Source organism: Oryza sativa, chromosome 8 (genome assembly GCF_034140825.1).
Source record: "Oryza sativa Japonica Group chromosome 8, ASM3414082v1".
NCBI lineage: Eukaryota > Viridiplantae > Streptophyta > Magnoliopsida > Poales > Poaceae > Oryza > Oryza sativa.
This window is the reverse complement of record NC_089042.1, coordinates 23349663-23373115: the sequence shown is the minus strand read 5'-3', so window position 1 is coordinate 23373115 and position 23453 is coordinate 23349663. Positions and strand designations below refer to the sequence as shown.

The following is a 23453-nucleotide window of genomic DNA, read 5'->3' as shown; positions in this document are numbered from 1 at the left end:
TGCAGGAGCTAGCTGGGGCTTTTGTATTCTTCCTGCTACCATGGGACATTATTATGAAAAGTTCCTAAAGATTCCAGAAGTGAAGTAACGATAAAGCATCATGTTTTATATTTTATTATTTGTAGAAAGTAAAGAAATACCAACTACAAATTGAGGATTTGAGGTTCTCATCGGTTGGCTTATTTAGGGAATAAGCCAAACGGCTTATTTACAAACGAAAAATATTTTGTTAATAAAACTTTTACGGAATAGCTATCCATCTGCTGGCAGATTTTGTATGGTTTAATTTTGCACCTTTTTTTTTACCGTCGAATGTATTTGAGATTTATGCTACGCTGAGATTCGTTCATGACATGAGAAACAAAAACTCTTACACATACCAGGACTCGAATCCGTGATTTTTAACTCATCCCTTTCATTGGTTACTTACACTATAATTACATATTAATTACATATGCAATTTTAGTGTAATTACGATGTAAGTTTGAAAATTACATACCTCCTCCGTTTCACAATATAAGTCATTCTAGCATTTCCCATATCCATATTGATGTTAATGAATCTAGACATATATATCTATCTAGATTCATTGACATTAATATGAATGTAGGAAATGCTAAAATGACTTACATTATGAAACGGATGAAGTATGTAATTTAAATGTATTTACGATGTAAGTCTGAAATCTACTTGAAGCCCATTTGAGCCCACGTGAGCTTTATTTTGTTTGTGTATATTGATGTCATCCGTTAGATGTTGATCTAAAGGGTAAGAAATCTGCATGATAGGAGGCTAAAAATTCTGTCATATAATGTATAGGCAGTCCCAAACTTTTATATATGTGTTCTTAACGATCTAAAAGTAAAGGCTGAAAAATAAACTTCGATGAAAAAAACCTCAAAATAAACTCTAAAATTAAGATTAAAATTTAAATTTTAGCTGATAAGTATAAGCATAAAAAGATGAGGCCATCCGCTCAATTTTAACAAAATGCACAATATAATAGAAATAACATCATATGGTGTATCGTTACCTTTTGCTCAACTTTGGGAATAAGTTCACTTTGACTCCCTTAAAAGTAACCCGAATCTAATCCATGACCCTAAACCGTAAAACCGAATATCTCGACCCTCGAACTATTGAAACCGGTGCAGTTTGATTCCCTTGGCAATTTTGGAGGACAGTTTTGCTAACGTGGCGGTATTGACCGGGTCTTCTTTATATGTGGCATTGACGTGGCATTAGAATTAAAAAATAATTAATTTATCATTTACACAAAAGATGACACGCGGGCCCCACTGATATGTGGGGGCCCACATGTCATCCTCACTCCTTCCTCTCTCTCCCTCCTCCCTCTCTCTCCCTTCTCTCATTCTCTCCCCTAGCCTTTCTCCTCATCATCGGAGAAGGACAGTGGCGAGCGGGAGCAGGCTGACGGCGGCAAGGGAGTTGGGCGGCAAGTGGGAGAGGAGGTGGCGGCGTGGATCACCGCTCACCGCGAGGAGCAGGGCGATGTGGTCGCGGCGGCAAGGATCTCAGTGAGCCGCGCAGACGAGGGGGAGGAGGCGGTGGTGCAGCGGCGTGAGGGCGGAGGCGGAGCACACAACCGACCTACACGCCATGGTGGCGGCGGACATTGTCGGGGAGATCCCCACCTCACCCTATCCATGGCGGCCACCGTCGGATGCCGCCGTCCTCGCACCCCCCCCGCCCGCATCTTCGCCGCTCACAGCCGTCTTCGCTTGCCCGCCGCCATCGCCATGCCACTGGGCGTACCTGCCATGTCGCCAAGCTCCTTCGCCGCCGTCGCTTGCTACTTCCCAGCAACCGTCCTGTTGCGCCATCAAGAAGAAGATGGGGAGGAGAGAGGGGGGCCCTTCTCGCCGAGCTCGACGGTGGCCACAACGTTGCTCTATTTCGTCGACGGGAGGAGCTCGGGGCACCGCTCATCTCCACTCTCCACTACTCCAGATCTTGACATCCCGCCCGACGCCGCTGCTGCCGCTTTCCGGCCCTCGACCGCCCGTAGCCGCCGCTCCAGCTTGCGCTTGCCCACCGCAGCCGCGCAAGCGGCAGACAGCCGAAGAGGAAGGGAAGGGCAGCGCCACGTCGACACCACGTGTAAAGAAGACCCGATCAATATCACCACGTAGGCGCCACGTTAGCAAAAACGACCTTCAAAACCGCCTAGAGAGTCAAATTGCATCGGTTTCAATAGTTTGGGGGTCGAGATATCTGGTTTTGCGGTTTAGGGGCATGGATTAGATTCGGGTCACTTTTAATGTAAGGGAGTCAAATTGAACTTATTTCGACTTTGTAACGGCAAATTCAATACTGCGCAGCAGCCCAGGAGTCCATCACTACAGCCCAACAAGGCCCATCGGGCATCTGGCCCATCAGGTGAACTAACCGGTTTCATAAGCCCAGCCCATTTCCGGACTCCAGAGACTCCTAGGTCTCCGCCCCTTTCTCGCGTCTTCCCTTCCTTTCCCTTCTCCCTTCCCCTCCCGCCGCGAAGCCACCAGCGCCACCAGCTTCCACGCCTCCACTGCCGCCACGAGAGCCGAACCACGCAGACCTAAGCCAGAGAGATCGCGAGAGGGAGCCTCCGCTCCTTCGCTTAGCGGCGGCGGAGACCATGGCGAGCTCCGGGGAGGAAGGGCGGGTGGTGGTGGACCTCCGCTCGGCGGCGGAGTCGGCGGGCGGCGGCGGCGGCGACGAGGAGGCCCACGCCGCGCCGCTCCACGAGATCGAGTCCCTTTGCATGCGCTGCGGCGACAACGTAAGGGCCTCTAAGTTTGGTGTAGCTTCTTCGCTCGGTTTTTGCTTGTGGCGAGGGTGCTGAGACCTGCGTGCGATTTTTCTGTGGCCAGGGCACCACGAGGCTTCTGATGACCATGATTCCGCACTTCCGGGAGGTGAGATTAGATTAGCTCTCGTGCCATTCTCATTGGTGGCTGAACTGACTGCTGCTTGTTCTCATTCGAGAGCGGTGTCGAATTCACGTTTGTAAATCTGCAGGTGGTTCTGATGGCTTTCGAGTGCCCGCATTGCGGTGAGAGGTAATGGAATGTGTGCATTTGTGCGTCGACTGGTGCAAGCGCGTGGCTAGTAGAGCGCTGGGTGTTTTTAGGGGAGTATACTTGATTCGGTGTAATTTTCTGTGCTAGGAACAATGAGGTTCAGTTTGCTGGACAGCTCCAGCCGAAGGGATGTTGTTACCGTTTGGAGGTCCCGCGCGGGCAGAACGAGGTATGGTTCTGTGGCATGGCTGTTTTTATGTTGTCACCAATTTATTAGGTGGTGTTTGGATCCAGGGACTAAACTTTAGTCCCTGTCATGTCGGATGAATGTCGGATGAATTTGGAGTATTAAACATAGACTACTTATAAAACTAATTACATAAATGAGAGCTAATTCGTGTGATAAATTTTTTAAGCCTAATTAATCCATACATAGCGTATGTTTACTGTAGCATCACATAGGCTAATCATGAATTAATTAGGCTTAATAGATTCGTCTCGCGAATTAGTCCAGGGTTATATAATGGGTTTTATTAATAGTCTACGTTTAATATTTATAATTAGTGTCCAAATATCCGATGTGATAGAGACTAAAAAGTTTTAGTCCCATCTAAACAGGGTCTTAGTCTATGATGGCGGTTGCCACGCCACGGGATCTGATTAGTAGCATTATTTCCTGAATCCTCACTGGTTTCAGTGAGTTTTTTTTTTTTTTTTTGGTTTCTTTGTTCACTCACCCATCCCACCTTGCTAACAGTCACATATCACAGCTAGCCGGACCCAAATGTCCCAGTTCCCTCTAATGGCCCACAAGAACTTCATTTTTCTTGATAGATATCAGCATTATGTGCTGTAATGTTTACTCATGAAATCAATGATATTTTTTGTAATGAGGATTGAGGAATTAACTGAGTCAAGGCCTCGAGCAAATCCTGTCTTTCATTAATTTCTGCATTTCTTTCGCCTAATCAGATATACATATAACTCATTGAAGTATGAGCTGGCTAAGCAATTTGATTGCTAAGACAGTAAGACGCTGACCTTATAGCCAAATGTGTCTCCAGGAGAGATTAAGTATGGCTTGTTAGTATAATCCTTGTTCTAGTTAGTTATTTGGTTTCCTTAGACAGTAAGCTATAGGCTGCAGCTGTTACTCGGTTGTCAGACAGCTGCTATTAGTGGTAGTAGTCAATTTTGATTTTACCTCTAGCAGGAACATAGCAGCAGCAGTATTGTCGGTTCAGCAACCGACCTATCCATGTACTATAAATATAGCTATTGTGCTAACATAAGTAAGCTTTTCAGCTCATTTTCAGTTTCAGTTTCAGCTAGACTATTGAGTGTAGTTCAGAAGTGATCCTACCAACAATTGGTATCAGAGCTCAGGTTAAAGAAGTGTGAGAGAGAGATGGAGGGAGTACCAGCTGCTGGAGCCAATGCTTCCAGGTCGCCACAACACCGCGGCCGCCGTCACTCGTTATCGCCAACACCACGGCGAGGACGAGGTCGAGGCGCTGCTGTTCGAGAGGTTGTTGTGCAGCGGACTGTCAGGGAGGTTGGCGGCGCTGCTGCTTTCCCCACCCTCACGCGAACCAACTACACCGAGTGGTCGCTGCTGATGAAGGTGATGCTGCAAGCCCGTGGCCTTTGGGACGCGGTGGAGCATGGTGAATGCGATGAGCAAGAAGACAGGATGGCAATGGAGGCCATCCTACGCGCTGTCCCCAGCGAGATGATCTCGCTGCTCGCCACCAAGGACTCCGCGAAGGACGCCTGGGATGCCATCAAAGTGATGCGCGTCGGCGTGGACCGCGTGAGGAAGGCGAAGGCGCAACAGCTGCACCGGGAGTATGAATCCATCTCGTTCCATGATGGTGAATCGATCGACGACTTCGCCCTACGGCTCACAAGCCTAGTGTCTCAGCTTGGGACATTAGGAGAACGAATCGAGGAGCAGAACGTCATCGAGAAGTTCTTGCGCGTCGTCCCAGAGCGATTTTCCCAAATCGCTGTGTCGATTGAGACCCTGTTGGATCTCTCGACACTCACCATCGAGGATGTCACTGGGCGTCTCAAGGTGGCGGAGGAACGGTGACCAGCTCCAACGTCGACGACTACTCCAGCCGGAGGCCAGCTTCTCCTCACGGAGGAGCAGTGGCTCGCACGGCAGAAGGAGCGACAAAAAGGGGAGCGATCCTCCAAGCAGTCGCAAGGTGGAGCTCGTCAGCGACCTCGCTCCCATCGCAAGAAAAGAGGTTTTGGTGGCGGCGTAGGAGGCGAGAAAGGGAACACCAATCGGGACACGGCACCAAACAGATGCCACAATTGTGGCCGTCTTGGCCATTGGGCCAAGGACTGTCGCCAGCCCAAGAAAGAAGCCGCTCACCTAGCCCAAGGTGATGACGATGACGACGTCCTGCTGCTTTCGCGGGCATGCGAGCTTGAAGATGACGATGCCACTTTGTTGATGGCCCACGCTTGCGAGCTCAATGATGGCCCCATCATCGCGCCATCTCCTGTCTCCCTCGTTGAACCGCGAGTGCAGGTGAGCCTAGGAGCCACGGACGCTGAGGACAAGGAGGCGTGGTACCTTGACACAGGAGCCACCAACCACATGACAGGCCGTGGTGACGTCTTTGCTGAGCTCGATCGAAGCGTCACCGGCACCGTCAAATTTGGAGACAGCTCCATCGTAGACATCAAGGGTGCCGGTAACGTCATCTTCACCGGCAAGAATGGCGAGCACAAGGTTCTCAGTGGCGTCTACTACATTCCGCGCCTCAAGAGCTCAATCATCAGCATCGGTCAGCTTGATGAAAGCGGGACGCGTGTGCTGGTCGAGGACGGCATCATGCGTATCTGGGACCGCCGCCGCCGTCTTCTTGCCAAGATCAAGCGGGGACGAAGCCGTCTATACGTCCTCCGTCTCGAGGTTGCTAGGCCGATTTGCTTGGCTACGCGACACGATGATGTTGCCTGGCGCTGGCACGAGCGCTTCGGGCACATCCACTTCGGCTCGCTAGAGAAGATGGGCCGACAAGAGCTCGTGCGTGGCCTGCCTCGACTGGAGCATGTCGAGCAGCTTTGCGACACGTGTGTCATCACCAAGCATCGGCGCGCTGCCTTTCCAAAGGCAGCCAAGTACCGCGCTCAGGAGCCGCTAGATCTCGTCCATGGCGACATCTGTGGCCCTATCACGCCGGCAACGCCAGGTGGCCGGCGTTACTTCTTGCTGCTGGTCGACGATGCCACACGATACATGTGGGTGGCGCTCCTAGCAGCCAAGAGCAATGCACCTGACGCCATCAAGAGAATTCAGATGGCAGCCAAGACTCACTGTGGGCGCAAGCTGTGTGTATTTCGCACGGACAACGGCGGCGAGTTCACGTCGCTTGAGTTCGCCACCTACTGCACTGATGAGGGTATCCAACGTCATTTCTTCGCGCCCTACGCCCCACAACAAAATGGCGTGGTCGAGCGGCGGAATCAGACAGTGGTGTCCATGGCGCGCGCCCTTCTCAAACAGAAGGGAATGCCTGCGGAGTTTTGGGGGGAGGCTGTCAGCACGGCTGTCTTCCTCCTCAATCATGCACCAACCAAAAGCCTCACTGGCAAGACGCCGTATGAAGCTTGGCACGGCAAGAAGCCGATGGTCAGCTTCCTACGTACCTTCGGGTGCCTGGCGTACGTGAAGGAGCTAAACGATGTGCGCAAGCTCGACGACCGCAGCACACCCGGCGTCTTCATTGGCTATGAAGAAGGGGTGAAGGCATATCGTGTCCTGGATCCAAGGACACGGCGTGTACGTCTCGCCCGTGATGTCATCTTTGACGAGAGCCGCGGGTGGGACTGGACGGCAGCAAGCAGCACAGATGCTCGACCGAGCAGCGATTTCGCCATCGAGTACCATGTTGAGAAGACCACTGGGCATCCTATCCCTAGTGTGGGGGGAGGCGTGGTGACCCCATCAGCATCCCCAACGCCACTACAAGAGACTTCACCAGCAACCCCTGCCACACCAGCACCAAGTCCTAGCGTTGCCCCAACAGAGTTCGTGTCACCTCCCTCACACGACGAGGAGAGGATCGACGCGGCGCACTCCAACACCCCTGTCCGCTACCGCACAGTCGACAACTTGATCGGGGAGAATGCCCCGGCACCAGGGATTGCACAACGGGAACTCGAGGAGGCGTCTTTGCTCCTCGCTGGACCTGGTGAGCCATGCTCGTTTGCAGAGGCGGAGGGTGATGATGCATGGCGAGCAGCCATGCGTGAAGAGATGGACGCGGTGAATCGCAATGGGATTTGGGAGCTTGTTGATCTCCCACATGGCCATCGCCCAATTGGACTCAAATGGGTCTATAAATTGAAGAAGAACGAGGCCGGAAAGGTGGTCAAGCACAAAGCTCGTCTCGTCGCCAGGGGATTTGTCCAGCAACCTGGGATTGATTTTGACGAGGTGTTTGCGCCCGTCGCGCGCATGGAGTCAATTCGTCTCCTGCTTGCGGTCGCCGCCCAAAAAGGGTGGCACGTCCATCACATGGACGTGAAGTCTGCCTTTCTCAATGGAGATTTGGCAGAGGAGGTGTATGTGAAGCAGCCCCCTGGTTTTGTCGTCGCCGGAGAAGAAGACAAGGTCCTCCGCCTGCGCAAGGCTCTTTATGGCCTGCGGCAGGCGCCAAGAGCCTGGAATGCGAAGCTTGATTGTACTCTGAAGGAGCTCGGTTTCGACCAAAGCAAGCATGAGCACGCCATGTACCGACGAAACAATGGTGGCTCTGCTCTACTCGTCGGGGTCTATGTAGATGACCTTGTGATCACCGGGCCATCGACAAGAGCAATTGAACAATTCAAGGAAGAAATGAAGGCAAAGTTTCAGATGAGTGATCTTGGCTTGCTCTCTTTCTACCTTGGAATTGAGGTGAAGCAAGGAGATGATGGAATCTCCCTGAACCAGGGGCGCTATGCTCAGCGCATTGTGGAGTCGGCTGGCCTCAAGGACTGCAACCCTTGCGCCACTCCAATGGAAGAAAGGCTCAAGCTGAGCCGTGATAGCACGGCACCTCCCGTTGATGCAACAAAATATCGACGGCTGGTTGGTAGCCTTCGCTATCTTGTGCACACACGGCCAGACCTAGCATTTGCTGTTGGGTTCGTGAGTCGCTTCATGGAGCGGCCAACTGAGGAGCACATGGTGGCCGTGAAGCGCATTCTACGCTATGTCGCTGGCACGATGGAGTACGGACTTCATTACAAAAGGGAGAAAGAGGAGCAGCGGCTGATTGGTTACAGCGACAGCGACCTCGCCGGCGACATTGATACAAGGAGAAGCACAAGTGGCATGTTGTTTTTCCTTGGTTCAAGCTTGGTGAGTTGGCAATCCATCAAGCAGAGAGTGGTGGCTTTATCTTCCTGTGAAGCAGAATATGTTGCAGCCACCAATGCTGCCACACAAGGAATCTGGTTGGCTCGATTGCTCGGCGAACTTCTTGGGAAGCAACCTAAAGCGATCGAGCTAAAGGTGGACAGCAAGTCTGCCTTGGCGCTGGCAAAGAACCCTGTCTTCCATGAGCGCAGCAAGCATATTGATTTGCGCTATCACTTCATCAGAAGCTGCTTGGAGGAAGGAAGCATCAGCGCCAGCTTCATCACCACCATGGACCAGCTCGCTGACATTCTAACGAAGGCATTGGGGCGAGTTCGATTCCATGAGCTTGTTGCAAGGATTGGAGTGGTCAAGATTAGTTCAGAATAGAAGAACAAGGATTAAGGGGAGATTGTTAGTATAATCCTTGTTCTAGTTAGTTATTTGGTTTCCTTAGACAGTAAGCTATAGGCTGCAGCTGTTACTCGGTTGTCAGACAGCTGCTATTAGTGGTAGTAGTCAATTTTGATTTTACCTCTAGCAGGAACATAGCAGCAGCAGTATTGTCGGTTCAGCAACCGACCTATCCATGTACTATAAATATAGCTATTGTGCTAACATAAGTAAGCTTTTCAGCTCATTTTCAGTTTCAGTTTCAGCTAGACTATTGAGTGTAGTTCAGAAGTGATCCTACCAACATGGCTATACAGTATAGAGTATTGTGCTTCTGTGTGGAAGAAATCCTTATAGTCCTGTTTCTACTGTAAATAATTATAAACTAAACTATAGCTCAAACTTAATTCTTTTGTTTAGTTCAAATATGCTTGCACGCCGACTGCCTGTTGCATGGGTGCCTCCCATGCAATTCCATATGATATAGCTTCAGGATTCTGAAGATCACAACTTGCAAGTTGATTATGGAGGTTTTCTTTCAGAGTCCGTATGTAGCTCACTGCAATGTGTCCTTTTGCATCAGTATTTCTAATGAAGAAATTCACCCCAAAAATAAAATTGAGTTTTTTTTTTTCCTGTGGAGCTTTCAGTCTGACCAGATTACCTGTGGTTTGACTAGTTCCTGAGTAAGTCTGCCAACTAAAAAATAAATTAATATCTTTTTTCAGAGGAAGGCGGAATATCCAACTAGATGAGCAAACCTTAACCAAATTGATGAAATTTGGATAGGATGTTCACAAACATCTCCAGAACCTATTCCAATAAAAGATCCTTGGTAGATTTGCAACCTACTTCACAGATTTGGAAGAATTCTAGACAGGAACCTAAAACTGATTCAAACCCTAAAACCATGATTAGTCATTGCCCGTGAGGAATCAAACTGTAAAAGTTTGCAGATCTATTCTTCTATCTTGTATGTCTTCGCAAGTTTTGATGAAAAATTTGGCTCCTGTGCTCTTTTTTTTTCCTTTGCTTGTCATAGGTGGTTTGCTCACTGCTGGTCATAAGTTGTGCAATAATTTAAAATTCAAATACATATCCATGCTGCTTTCTGTTCATGTTTATTAATGTTAGTGATAAATCGTTGTAATTGTATGTTTATATGACAATAACTAACGAACGGTATTGGTACAGATACTGAACCGTCAGGTTGTGAAATCTGATTCAGCAACTATTAAGGTATGTCAAACTATGCTCTTGTGATGCTTTTTAAATATATGTAATGTGATTTATATGTAACTTCACATTTGACGTGTAGATTCCAGAACTGGACTTTGAGATCCCTCCAGAAGCTCAACGTGGATCACTTTCAACAGTATGCTCCATTTCTTTCCACAAATATATCTTGGAAAATGTTCATATCCAACTCTTTTTTTTATTATTGCTAGTTCTCTTAAGTATCTTGTCTCATGAGTTAGGTGGAAGGGATTATTATGCGAGCTGTGGATGAGCTGCAGGCACTTCAAGATGAAAGAAAGGTGAATCTCGGTGATCACATGCATAGGTTTGGAACTTAAATGCCACATTGTGGTGCACTAATCACCATTGGTTCTGCAGAAAGTGGATCCTCAAAAGGCCGAAGCTATTGATAAATTTTTAGCAAAATTGAGATCTCTTGGATTAGGAGAAGCTGCTTTCACCTTTGTTCTTGATGATCCTGCTGGAAATAGCTTCATTGAAAACCAGTAAGATGATCTGTAACCTTTGGAATTCAATTTGTTTGATGTGACTTTATAGGATCTTTTTTAGAGTTCTTCTTACATGAAAGACAATGTCCCAAAGTGTTTAGCACATGTGTGAATTTCAAACTCTCCTCCTTTATGATTGTATAATAATATTATTTCTGGTTTCATTTAGCATGACCTGTAGTTGCTCAAGTGGCCTGGATTGTGCCATGGAGTTTCCCGTATGATGTGCATGGAAAGATAATAGTCTATATGTTCCCATTAGCTTCCCATTTGCTTGAAGTGATTGCAGTATTGTACTTCGACACATATTAACCAATCTCCCTGCAGGAATGCACCTTCATCAGATCCTTTGTTATCTGTGAGATTCTATGAAAGGATGCGTGAGCAACAGGCAGCACTTGGTTTTCTTGTTGAACCATCCACAGAAGAACCTGGGGATCAGCCTGTTAATCATGCTTCAACTGTGGAAGGGAACTCTGAGGTGTTGCAGGAGCCCCACGGTTCGGTTGGAGCTGTTGCAGGTCGCCGTGCTATAGCTCAAGGAAACCCTGATGAAGTTGCTGCAGCGCTGTGCAGATATTCAGCACCAGAAGAGGTATGCTTTATTCAGTTGTACGGCAATTACCTTATTCAAGACTAATGTTCATTCATGCTTACAAAAATTTACTTGGTCAGGTTGATACTTTGCCATCAACATGTGGGGCCTGTGGAACTGAGTGTGTCACTCGTTTCTTTGCTACAAGTATCCTTTTCACCTTTTGTTCACTATTTCTTCCATATGGACTCTTAAACTAAGAATAGAGAAATAGAGTATGTTCGTTTTTAAGTAAAACATGTTGATAATATCAGCAATAGTCAAATAGGTCATCTGTAGTGTTTCTATATGCTTGTTTGATTCTGTGATCAATCTTGGCCTCTTTGAAAAATGAGGGGCTAAGAAATATTTGGGACTTTAATTTAGAATGTTCCTCTTAAAAAATGAGGGGCTAAGAAATATTTGGGACTTTAATTTAGAATGTTCTTGCTGGTTACTTGCATGCTTTATGTGTTAGGGAGTATATCATAGTGCAAAGCATAAATAATATGCTGGAAAATTGGCAGTAACGGTCAAATTGCTTGGAAATATGGTTTATAGTGTCCTGAGATACAGCCAATTTAGGCTTACGTAATGGTTTTATGATCTAAACATGGGGATTGATGGAATTTTTTTTGTGTGTGACCGTGCTGGATGATGGATTGATGGCCAAAGCATGCATGTCTTTTACTGGCTGGTTTGTAGCATATGATTAGTGGAGCTAGGTTCCACAGTAATTGCTGTCACGCAGTGTAGTTGTAACATGTTTTGATTGGATCCTTGAATCGTACAGAACTCTCTAGTGATATTGTACTGCTAATTATTAATATTTGCTAGTGTCTGGTCTTTGACCTTTGGTTAGAAATCCCATATTTTCGTGAGGTTATTGTTATGGCAACAACATGCGACATGTGCGGCTATCGCAACTCAGAGGTCAGTTCCAGACTTCCGTAGTCATACATGCATTTCTTTTAGAAAAAAAATGTTGTACATTGGTGACAACTCTGAACTTAAAACGGCTTTCTTTTTGTTCTATCAGTTGAAGCCTGGTGGTGAAATCCCAGCCAAAGGAAAGAAAATTACACTACGTGTGCAGAACGGAAAAGATCTTACACGTGATGTCATAAAGGTCAGAAATTTGTTTTCTTGGCGGTGTTGTTGTTTGCAACTTTGCATTGCATGCAACTTTTTTAGTGTGCCTGCTTGTGCATGAGATTTCTGACTTATCTAGGGTGGGAAGTATTTTTGGTACTTCATTTTGGACTCATAAATCTGGCTTTGTAAGTCAGAATCCCTCTTTTCAATGGGCAAAATGATATAAATATTTATGTTCCCCTTTTTCCATTATACAAGATTGGGTGTCCTTGCAATTAAGAACTAGACAAGCCTATAAATTTAATTTTCTTTTGTATTAGAAGAACGAAACAAATGCTCTCCAACGTAGGACTGCATTGTTAGATGCACTCTTCAGTTGCAATTTTGGTGTGTTTGGATCAAGTTTGATACACGATTTTGTTAATTTGGAGTTCTTTTTTCCTTTTTGTTTTCCAGTCAGATTCAGCTGGCGTAAAAGTACCTGAACTCGAGTTGGAGCTAGCAAGTGGAACATTGGGTGGTATTGTTACAACAGTTGAAGGTTTAATTGTGAAAATATGCGAGGGTAGGTGCCTCACCTAGTCATCTCACTTATTTACTACTTTTCCATTTATATATGTCACAAAAATTGGACTATAAGGAGCCATTTTAGTTCAAGTAATAAATACATGGCATGCTGACAAGCCTTCCCCCCTAACATTAGTGCTCCCTCCAGGTCACAAAACACGTCGTTTTGGGCATCAATACCATCCTCAAAATGTACTGTTGACCATTAATCTCTATTGGAATATCCGAATATATTTGTAAAACCCAGTTCTTGTGCTTTGAGATAAATATATATGTACGAGTAGTTATATACATTATGGTCTTCATATTTACAATCTAAATATTAGAAATATATTGATAGTTAGAAAGTGTTGCTAGATGTATGTCCAAAACGACAGTTCTTCATAGTCGGACGGAGAAGCTGCAAGCACCCATTGCACATGTATTCGTTCTTTAAATAAAGTTCGAAGATAGCTTATTTATTCAATCATATCTCTGGAGTGTTCTTTATTCAATACAGTTTGTGAACTAAAAGAGATATCTTTATATTGAGGTTGCAGCTCTGCAGAGAGTGCATGGATTCCATTTGGGTGATAGCACACTGGAATGGAAAAAGAAGAAATGGGAGGATTTCAACGATAGATTATCCAAGGTGTGTAATTTGATTTCTTTACATGGTTTTATTTGTTCTAGCATGATTTTGTTTTCTTTCAGAATTTTCAGTAGTTTAATGGAGTTTTTCTTTCTGAATCTCCCATTTCTTGAGCAAAGTCAAGCTGCTAAAATAGGCAGTATTTGTTTCCTTGATAATGCTCAAATATATCATCAGGCCTACACCTCTGCATGTTTCTTCCTTCTCTTATTTGTTATGTTAAACCTGAGTGGGTGTTGCTGCTAAAGTCCTCATCGCTATTCTGGGTGTTTTCTTTTACGAGGATTTGATTGCAGCTTATTTATTTTTAATTTTTATGTATGTTTTGGACAGCTATTTTAATACTATTTCATATGTATGTTTTCAGCTTCTAAGTTTACAAGAGCCTTGGACTTTAATTATCGATGATGGATTGGCAGCTTCATTTGTTGCTCCAGCTACCGATTCTTTAGAAGATGACAACCAGCTAACCAGTAAGTTACCTTAATCAATCAATTGGATCATATACTATATTGTCTTTAAAAATGGGAGGGAATTCCTTGAATCTAAATATTTAACCAAACTTTGAGGTTCGAGTCTTTCCTTAGTAAAGTCTTTGATGTGAACTATGGAAGATATTAGTCCAGTAGTAACAACGCCTGCAGGAAGAATGTGCATTATTGCTGCAATTCTGATGTGCTCCACGCATTGTTCTCTGTAAAATTTCCAGTTGAGGAGTATGTGAGGAGCTGGGAGCAGAATGAGGAGCTTGGCTTGAATGACATGGACACATCGTCTGCTGACGCCGCCTACAACACCACCAACCCATAATGTACTCAATGTTGTAACATGTGATATTATCAAATATACTTATTGTGCTCCATGTTGTAGTAAGTTGCGATATTTCTCATTTTAAATCCTCAAGTTTTGTGTTAGCCATAGCTTTTGTTTCTGAGACGATCGAAGATATTCAGTTGACCAAATTTGCTTTATCAGAACGTTTCTTGTTTCTTTGCTTAATTACATTGAACGCCACCGGCATTGTAGTCGTGCGAATTGAATGGCTAGCCATTTGGTCGGGACCAGCAACAGATTATTCACAACAAAACCGAGTTGAGATCGGGTGCAGTCATAACGATGACTGCACCTAGGATAACATGTATTTTAAGCTGTCCACAACTCCATTTTGATGATCCACGGTTCAGATCTACAGCTATAATACTTAAATTGCAGTACCGTGAACAGTATTTTTGTGCTACATTGTTCTGTGTTAATTTGTGCCCTTTTGCTACAGTGTCCTAGGTTAATTTGTGCCGTGCCCTTTTTGCTACAGTGTCCTAGGTTAATTTGTGCCGTTCACTTCAGAACCAATGGTAACGGCTACAACTGTATACTCCTTTCATTCTTAAAAATATACTCCCTCCGTTTCAAAATGTTTGACACCGTTAACTTTTTAGCACATGTTTGACCGTTCGTCTTATTAAAAAAAATTATGAAATATGTAAACTATATGTGTACATGAAAGTATATTTAACGAGGAATCAAATGATATGAAAATAATAAATAATTACTTTAATTTTTTGAATAAGACGAATGGTCAAACACGTATTAAAAAGTCAACGGTGTTAAACATTTTGAAATGGAGGGAGTAACAACTTAGTTGCTATATTTTGAGACTAAAGAAGTAAGTTGGATTTGGCCGGGTCCTCCAAGATCAAGGGTAACTCTAGTTACATAGAAACAGTGCACAAACATAGTACACCAACACATATACACCTATAGCCATTCCTACAAACCTATGTCTTCGGCTGAATCGGGGGACAGGGATAGATCTATCCTCCATAAGTGGCTCAAATTCTTACTGTCTATTTCAGCAAAGACATAATTTTCTAATATCGAGTAGCAAAATTTTTCAATTAAAATATACAATATTGTAAGGTCCTCGAAGTGAATCTCTTGGCGCTATTCTTTATGTATGACGGATGAAACTGAGCTTGTAACAATTATTTAAGGGCGTAAATGAAAGAATTCAATATTAGAAAGTTATAAAGTTATTTTTTTTAAAGAAATGCTGATGAAAAAAGCAATTGTAAAAATCATATATTCCCTCCGTTTCAGGTTATAAGACGTTTTGACTTTGGTCAAAATCAAATTGCTTCAAGTTTGACTAAGTGTGTAGAAAAAAATAATAATATTTTCAACCCAAGACAAATTTATTATGAAAATATATTCAATTATTGATTTAATAAAACTAATTTGGTATTATAATATTACTATATTTGTCTGTCTATAAAATTAGTTAAACTTGAAGTAGTTTGACATTTACCAAAGTCAAAACGTCTTATAACCTGAAATGGAGGGAGTTTTGTCTAAAAGCCAGCAATAATCCATGATCCGTTAACTGAAAAGAATTTGAAAGTGTTTTCAAGATAAGAATTTCACATGGAAATGTGGTATCTAAAGTCCGAATCACCACCATCAAACAGGTATAGTTGAGGATATGTAAACACCAAATGATTGTAGAAAAATGCCAGTATCCCGGGTGGGGTGATTATACGTCATGTACAGAGCTAATTAAAAAAAAAAGTCATGGTACTCTTCTAACTATTCCGGTTCAAGGCTTGAAGCACAATAGACAGCGTGTTCTCATAGTTACAAGAAGAATCTTTGCTCTCTAGAGTCTAATAGTGGATGAAATTTTGCTGTATAAAAGAGGAATGGTTGGAATTGACATATTGTAGTTTTTATGATACCACTCCGCCCTGAAGAGTATAGGCAGAGATTTTTATTATTACAAATACTTCACAAGGTGTGTAGTAACAACTCCTTCCCTCTGCGTCAACTTCCTTTTGTTCCTGAGCAGAATAAAAAGGGAAATTCTAGAATAAATCTTGTAATGACAGACCATTGGATATCATTGAGAGCCTCGGCTTCCCCTGCTAGGTCTTATCTGTATTCTATACTAGCAAGCCTTTTGGTTCCCCCCTCCAATTCCATCTTGAAAGTGACAGTGCCGCCTGAAAAAAAAATCCCCAATGATAGTTAAGCACATAAAACTTTCTTTTAAAAAAAAGTTATGCACATAATGGATCAAAGAAAAGGACCTTGATCAGCCATTAGAAACGGAACAGCAGTATATAAAATGTACTACATAATCTATCAGGCTTTTTTGTTAGTATTGGCAAAATTGAACTCGTCTTACTTGACTGTATAATACCATACTAGAAGGCATGGCAAGTGAAGCACCCACTCAGCGAACTCATTTGGCCATTCTTGCTAAGGTGTGATGGCCTTTTCACAGTCCTGGAGATGTGCTGATCAAGATTTGTGGTAGTTGTGCTGCGTATCACATGTGTTTTCCTATGAGCTGACCTGAGGGTATTGAAAATCCTCTCCAGTGAGTATGATCTTTTCTTTTCAAGTTTCATCTGAAAAATCATAAAATGTGTGAATTGAATAGATGTCAAAATTCCAAGCAGCACATAAGAAAGCATCTGTAAATAGCAAATGTAGATTCACTAATTAGCAATACATTAGGGGGAAAAAGTTAGATATATGCAGGAGAAGAAAATTAATTAAAAGAGACGGGGAAGAAACAACACACCACAAGCTTTTGTATTGCTGCCTCTGCTTTTGCCTTTTGCAGATTCTCCCATGCAGTCATCTTTGCTTCCTCTCCCTCAATCCTTCAAAGAAATAATGCATATGCATACATCCATCAGAATTTTGATAAAACATAGCAAATTATTGCAGCTTTATTATCTTCTGAAACTTGAATTGGATGTTTGACCTAGATAAGGCTGGATTTAATTCCAAACTTCCAAAATACTATAAAGTTCTCAAATAGAGATGATGAATATAGCATGGTAGTTGAACCAATGCAACAAGTATACTTCCATCTCACACTTCAAAATGGGATGATCTTAGATGTAATAAGAAAACCTAAAATCATCATTGAGTTATCGACAATGACTAAGATAGACACTGTAGAACAAGTAAGTGCATTGTCCCTATACGCCCTTCTTTCTTTAATCTCCATCTTATTAAAGTCTTCTAAGGCAAATTCAGTCATTTATTAGTTCCCGTAGTGTTCTATGAAGTACAGGTATGCAGAAACAATTGTATGCCTGAAATAAGGTAAGGCAAAAAAAAAACAAAACCTTCCATCTGAAAGGATTAATAGAAATAGCAATCCCTTACTTTGATATACACTTTGCAGTTTCTGTTACTTCCCAGGCAGAAGATTTAGATTCCACTGTCTTTTTCTTCCACTCTATAATGTTTGTCGAGTTCTTCTCAGAGCCTCGTGTGACATGTTTCTTGGACCACCTGGTCAGAGTAACCCGATCATCCATCTGCACATCCCTTATCTCAAGCTTAGAGAAACAGCTCTCCAACTCTTTGACTTGCTGTACTGATAGTGAGCGGGAAAATGAAGGCCTCCCGCTAGGAGAAGATGACCTGCTAAGCTCAGGGCTAGTCTGTGTTGCCACATCTTTTCTCGAAATTTCAGGTTTACTGCTGGTGGTCAAGTCTGTTGTGATTTCGATCTGTTCATCTGTGCAAGCTGCAAAATGAAAAAAGTTTCTGAATAATAATTACTAGCTTCTAGCTTCCAAATTTTGAGCGTTATTTGCATATGGTGAAAGATCTATCTATGAGTGTATTCTAATTAATAATTATAATCATGTTGTGTACCAACATGCTTATTGACAAAATACTTTGCATAATTTTTTTTTCCCGAGAATACTTTGTATAGTTAACTGGAACTCTTTTATATTAACTTTGTTTTAGCAAACAAAGATCACAATCAAGAAACAATGTTCTCTACTATTCCATTTGGCCCTAGTACTCCAAGACTAAGCACAAGAAGTACGGGTAAATACGGTGCTCAATACCTTGAACTGATTCTTGGGAAGTAGGCAATGACGGAGACGACTGAACTGCGCTATCCATTCGTTGGCAAACTCTGGTAGACCACACGGCAGGATGTGCACCATTTGCTTCACCAGACCTGCCTCCCATGCCATTGCTTTTATCCTCACCAGATGCACCACTTAGATCCCTTCCAGCATGGCTACTGGACACACAAACATGCTCAGGCAGCAAGACCCCAGCCAGGAAAGGTGAGTTTGCCGTGAGGTTTCCTACTCTCCCGGTGTCAAGCAAATATGACGATGACGAAACTGATGAGTATGGTTCACTAAATCTGCCAGGAGGTCCAAGAGGTCCACTTTTGGCCTTAGGTCGCCGCGACTGCGGGATTGAGGTCCTTCCAAGTGCATTGCTGGGATTCGGACTGAAGATCCACCTCTCTGCGTCCTCCCATTTTGAGGGCAATGTTCTCCCAGTATTATGTGGTAACACCATGCTGTTGCCTGAATGCCTTCTCTGGCCGTTTGAAGACAGGGCAACTCTTTCAGAGCTCCAACCCTGCTGATACCCAACAACTGTTGCACCCTGACGATTGTAGCTTGGTGTTCCTGGGCTAGTCGGCGCACCTGGTTTATTTTGCGATGATACACTCAATCCCTTGTTCATCGCCCCGGTACCATTGACCAAGAAACCCGGAGAATGCGTGGAGGATCTGTCAACACTGGGGCAGCCAAAATCAACTGAAGCCGGGCGCTGCTTCCGTTCATTCTTACCATGGAAAAGAACAGACCCCAACCGGTACCGCTGGTCTTGGCATTCTATCAAACACCATCCAGGCATAACAGGTTAACACTCATGAAAATCCTACCTAGACCAATCACCAAGTTCATGAAAAATGTTACCTCCGGTAGAACGGGCAGCTGAGTTCTTGATCGGTCCCTGCACTTGCATCCACCCCTCTCCCTTCACCCCTTGCAATGGCCCGTGATCCTCCTCGTGTGACCCTGAGGAAGCTGAAAAGCACAAAACCCCCCCAACTTTTAAGGGCTGTAAAGCTGTGCACAGCGAGAGCATTCACAAGAAACAACAGTAAGAGTACAAGCAATGTGCTGTTCGCCGCCACATTTGCACTCACCATTGGAGGAGGAAGTGGGCAACCCATCGAGCTCTAGATCTGACCCCGGTCCACCACGATGGCGCACAAAGCTGGGCAAAGGCTGCACCAAATAATTGTCTTAGAAAACCTGTCCCAAAACTGTCTTGGGATTAAAATCATAAAAACAACAGGAACCTACTGTAGTATGAGCAATGAACTAGTGAGCTGAGAAAAAGAACCCCGAAAGGGAAAAAAAACATATTTTTCTATCGAAAAGCACAATCCCCTTTCCTTGCAAGCGTCCAATATTTGCCAAGACCACTTTTTCTTTTTCTTTTTTGTTTGTCTCCATTGGTTTCCCCAGTTGTCCACCTACACCACAGTATCTGATTTGTTGTCTCCTGTCTCTTCTCTCTTGCATTGGACATCATCAAACAAACGTCAGTCTAATCACCTAAAATTCCCCCCCCCCCCCAGACCTTTCACAGAAATCACATCTTTTTGTAGTCTCCATGCCCAAAAAATTCCTCATTTCTACCACGAGATGTGAGAGGATTAGGAAATGCAATCGCAAGGACGCTTTAGAGAGAGTATCGCATTCGCAATCATTTGCAACAAAATTAACGAGCTAGTATTCGAGAATGCAACACCAACAAAATCGGCAATGCGGGGTTGCAGCTTGCAGGGATCACCAACCGAGTCGCAGAGAGACGATCCCCGGCTCGTCGAGCTCGCCGAGCACCCGCCGCCGCCGCCGCCGCCGCCGCCGCCTCCCTCCGCCTCCTCCTTCCTCCATCCCCTCCCCACCAACACCCCCTCTCCTCCTCCGCCGCCGCTGTGGAGCTCACCCCCAACTCGCATCTCCTCTACCGAGCAGAATCGTCACCACCACCAGCAGCAGCAAGCTCAGGGACAGCAATGCACGGCCACACGGCGGGCAGCGTCAGTCAGCGACTAGCTTTAGCTCCACCCCGAGCGGCGCGGCGTGGTATTAAAAATGGCGGGTGTAAGCAGCAGTGCCCCCGCGACACGGCGTGGCATGGCGTGCTGCGGTGGTGGGCGTTTAATACCCCCGAAATGAATCGCGGTGTAGGTGGTGGTGGTGGCCAGTGGCCACAGCCCAGGCGTACGGGCATCCCGAGGCGAGGCCCGCGACGCCAGCCAACGTGGCCGTGTAATAACTGCGGCGCTGAATCTTACCACCTCCACCGGCAAACTCTGCACCGCATCTCGCGATCTGCCTTGGCCCGTACCACCATTTCTTTTACCGCGCGCGTCGCAGTGAGAATCTCGCAGTCGCAGGCGAGTTAGGTGGCGAACGAACGAACGAACCAACTTTTGCATTGCTCTCTCCCGTACGTGACGATGGCGGCCACGGCCGGTACGGACGAGCCGGTGGCTCACCGGCCCTCTCTCCTCACTTCACCAGCAAGCTAGAATGATTGGTGTGTTCGGAACAGCCGGTTCCTAACTTTCTCCTCTTCCACACGCACGTTTTAAAAAAAATACTAAATGGTACGTTTTTATGTAAAAAATTTCTATATGAAAGTTGCTTAAAAAAATCATATTGATCTATTTTTTTTAAAAATAGCTCATACTTAATTAATTATGTGCTAATGAACCGCTCTATTTTTCGCACGCACGGGTTCCCGGCCTCCAGTAGCGGGCCTCCAGTAGCGAACACACAATTTAGCTACTTAACCGCCCACCAACTGGGGCGCCGTTGGTGGCGCGTTCTCGTCTCTACAGGTCACAGGACGACTATACGGGTTTATGTCGCGAGAGTCGCCACCACCATTGGCAGCATCCAGCCAATTAAGCAGCCTGCGTACGTACGTTGAACGTCGCGTAGCAACACGGCAAAGGCCATCATCGCGAAGATGATGATGAATGCAACGGCGCGTTTCGTCTCGTTCGATCGATCGGGTCATGTTCATGTAACACTGCCAAATTTCATCGCGCGCATGAATGCAATGATACCGATGCGATGCGATCGACAAAAAGAGAGCAAGGACACGGACGTTTCCTGCAGATCCTAATTACTCCGTCGATCGATCGATCCCTGCCGACAGATGACATACTGCCTGCCATCTTCTTACTTTTCTATATATGGTTTTTGAATGCCTGATCATGAACTGATAATTGTGCCATCATAATGATGATACTCTCACCAACATAACTGGCCTGGTTCACGTACTGCAGCAGGCTATGGGCCAAAGTGACAGCTCTGAACTTGGGTCCGGCCGGGGGGGTGTCCAAATTGAGTGTGGCACAAAACACGCGCTTGCTACTGTTACTGACCCCATAAGCGTGCACGTCTTGCGCCGGGTACGGTAGACAGCCAACGAAGCCAACAGATGCGAGCTTTACGACCTGCCGGTGCATGCTGCTATACGGATCGATGAACGACCAAAACCTACTCAGTACTCACATCTCACAGCCACTGTAATATATACACTAAGAGCAGGTATAATAAGTCCAGAGCCACGTCAAATAAGTCCTACGTGGATGAGGGAGATGAGATGAGAGAGAGGCAAGCGAGCGATTGCACAAGCGCCTAGGTGAAGAAAGCAAACGGCTAGTTAACACGTGCCTGCCAAGAGATAATTTCTATGTATGAGCCTATCAAATTAGAATTGTGGGTCCGGTAAAAGATAAAATAGCTTTTAGAGATAATATGAGGATATTACTACTATACGCACTACATGTATATGGTTAGCTATAAAGCAGAGCTGGACTTCTTTGGTGCCGACGATAAGCTTTCTCTATTAACCTTGCTCTAATACTGCAACCCTTCGTTGCAACGGCGAGTAACAAAAGCAGGGACTAATGGGTTTGAGGTACCACGGCATGATGGATCAAGCTGTCTGAATATGGGGATTGGGAAAACCAAACTGCGTCTGACTGGTTTTGAGAAGCTGGATAAAACTGCTTTCAGAGGAAAAATGTGTATACATAACTGCACATGCAGGAGCAGGATCAAGCTAACAGAGAACAACATGCTATACATGGACATTGGACACGCTCATTCCAAAGAAACGAGAGAAAATTACTTCCATACCCCTGAAATTTTAGCCGATTCCTTCTATGCCCCTGAATTTTCTTCACTCCCTTGTATACCTCTGAATTTTGATTTGGATTCCTTCCATACCCTTACCGTCAATTGACCGTTTAATAGGTATAGAAAAGTCAATTTTACCCTTCAATACATGAGGAATATGTAGAAATTTGTAAACTATATTGTTCGTAGTATAGAAATTTGTTGTGTGATTATAATATTTATAAGATTGTTGTACATAGAAATTTTAATATATATTAAACAAAGTATGTGTAGCATTTTTTTTAAAATAATAGTCATAGTTTTGGAAAGCATTCCTATATAATATATATACAACAGGAAAAAAATGTTGAACTACCATAAAAATTTGCTACATATACTCTCTTAATAAGTAAATAAATATTAGTTTTTATGTCATTATGTAAAAATAACTTAGCCATGAATAATACCTTGTACAATAAAATCATGAATATAATAGTCTTATATAACAAAATTATGCACTTCCAACAATACAGCTCGTCTAAAATTTCCAGATTTCCTTCATGTGTAAGGGCAAAATGGTCATTTTCATAGGAATTAAACATTCAACTAACGGTCAACTAACGAAATGGGTATGAAAGGGATCAAAACCAAAATTCAGGGGTATATAAGAGAGTGGACAAAACTCTGGGGTGCAGAAGGGATTGGCTAAAACTTTCAGGGGTATAGAAGGAATTTTCTCAACAAACAAAATACAATACATGTTCATAACAGCATGGCCGTCAGAGTGTGGGTTCAGAAAGACAACTTATTGCTGTAGAGCGAACAGACGCCAAAAGCCCAACATGATTGTGTGAATAATTTGCACTTTAGCTTTTCGTCGAGTGGAATGATTTGTATGTTTCTACAGGGCTACAGGCTATAGCCTAGCTTCTAGCTCGATGTTTTACTTTTATCTTAAGAAATGTTATGGTTCTTGAGAAAGTACCGTAAATACAACTCGAAGGACCTAGTAAGACACCAAGTTTTACATAAAAAAAATATGATACCTTCGGCCATACCTTATTAAG

The 23453-nt window shown here is 44.4% G+C and overlaps 3 protein-coding genes across 4 annotated transcripts; 2 read left to right on the top strand and 1 right to left on the bottom strand.

Moving 5' to 3' along the window:
* Positions 1–2484: 2484 nt before the first annotated feature.
* Positions 2485–14428, top strand: LOC4345806 (zinc finger protein zpr1). The gene is made up of 16 exons (NM_001403633.1): positions 2485–2782; positions 2874–2918; positions 3022–3062; positions 3171–3252; positions 9976–10020; positions 10100–10156; positions 10260–10319; positions 10399–10526; positions 10857–11124; positions 11205–11271; positions 11966–12036; positions 12143–12232; positions 12655–12763; positions 13305–13396; positions 13764–13869; positions 14106–14428. Exons 1-16 carry the CDS (start codon positions 2639–2641, stop codon positions 14204–14206), a joined length of 1506 nt encoding a protein of 501 aa, NP_001390562.1. The 5' UTR covers positions 2485–2638; the 3' UTR covers positions 14207–14428.
* On the top strand, positions 4432–5118 carry LOC107282066 (uncharacterized). The gene has a single exon (XM_066303478.1). The coding sequence runs from the start codon at positions 4432–4434 to the stop codon at positions 5116–5118; it is 687 nt and encodes a 228-aa protein (XP_066159575.1).
* A 1450-nt stretch (positions 14429–15878) lies between the features above and the next one.
* LOC4345805 (probable GPI-anchored adhesin-like protein PGA55) lies at positions 15879–20385 on the bottom strand. Of its 2 annotated transcripts, none has more exons than XM_015793398.3 (8): positions 20043–20385; positions 19386–19467; positions 19153–19263; positions 18274–19068; positions 17576–17942; positions 16980–17061; positions 16578–16803; positions 15879–16392 (listed from the first exon to the last, which is right to left on the bottom strand). In XM_015793398.3, the coding sequence occupies exons 1-7, from the start codon at positions 20205–20207 to the stop codon at positions 16597–16599; spliced, it is 1809 nt and encodes a 602-aa protein (XP_015648884.1). In that variant the 5' UTR covers positions 20208–20385; the 3' UTR covers positions 15879–16392; positions 16578–16596. The 2 variants fall into 2 exon arrangements, with proteins under 2 accessions (XP_015648884.1, XP_015648885.1); XM_015793399.3 differs by having other exon boundaries at positions 16983–17061.
* Positions 20386–23453: the final 3068 nt, after the last annotated feature.

Bases quoted from the DNA above. Each gene is read 5' to 3' on its own strand.
- LOC4345805 (XM_015793398.3), bottom strand. From the start codon at position 20,207: ATGCGAGTTGGGGGTGAGCTCCACAGCGGCGGCGGAGGAGGAGAGGGG. The intron at 19,468-20,042 runs GTTGGTGATCCC...TATTTGGTGCAG, and splicing joins GATCGTCTCTCTGCGACTCG to CCTTTGCCCAGCTTTGTGCG. The intron at 19,069-19,152 runs GTAACATTTTTC...GGTGTTTGATAG, and splicing joins AGCTGCCCGTTCTACCGGAG to AATGCCAAGACCAGCGGTAC.
- LOC107282066 (XM_066303478.1), top strand. From the start codon at position 4,432: ATGGAGGGAGTACCAGCTGCTGGAGCCAATGCTTCCAGGTCGCCACAA.
- LOC4345806 (NM_001403633.1), top strand. From the start codon at position 2,639: ATGGCGAGCTCCGGGGAGGAAGGGCGGGTGGTGGTGGACCTCCGCTCG. The intron at 3,253-9,975 runs GTATGGTTCTGT...GTATTGGTACAG, and splicing joins TCCCGCGCGGGCAGAACGAG to ATACTGAACCGTCAGGTTGT. The intron at 13,397-13,763 runs GTGTGTAATTTG...GTATGTTTTCAG, and splicing joins TCAACGATAGATTATCCAAG to CTTCTAAGTTTACAAGAGCC.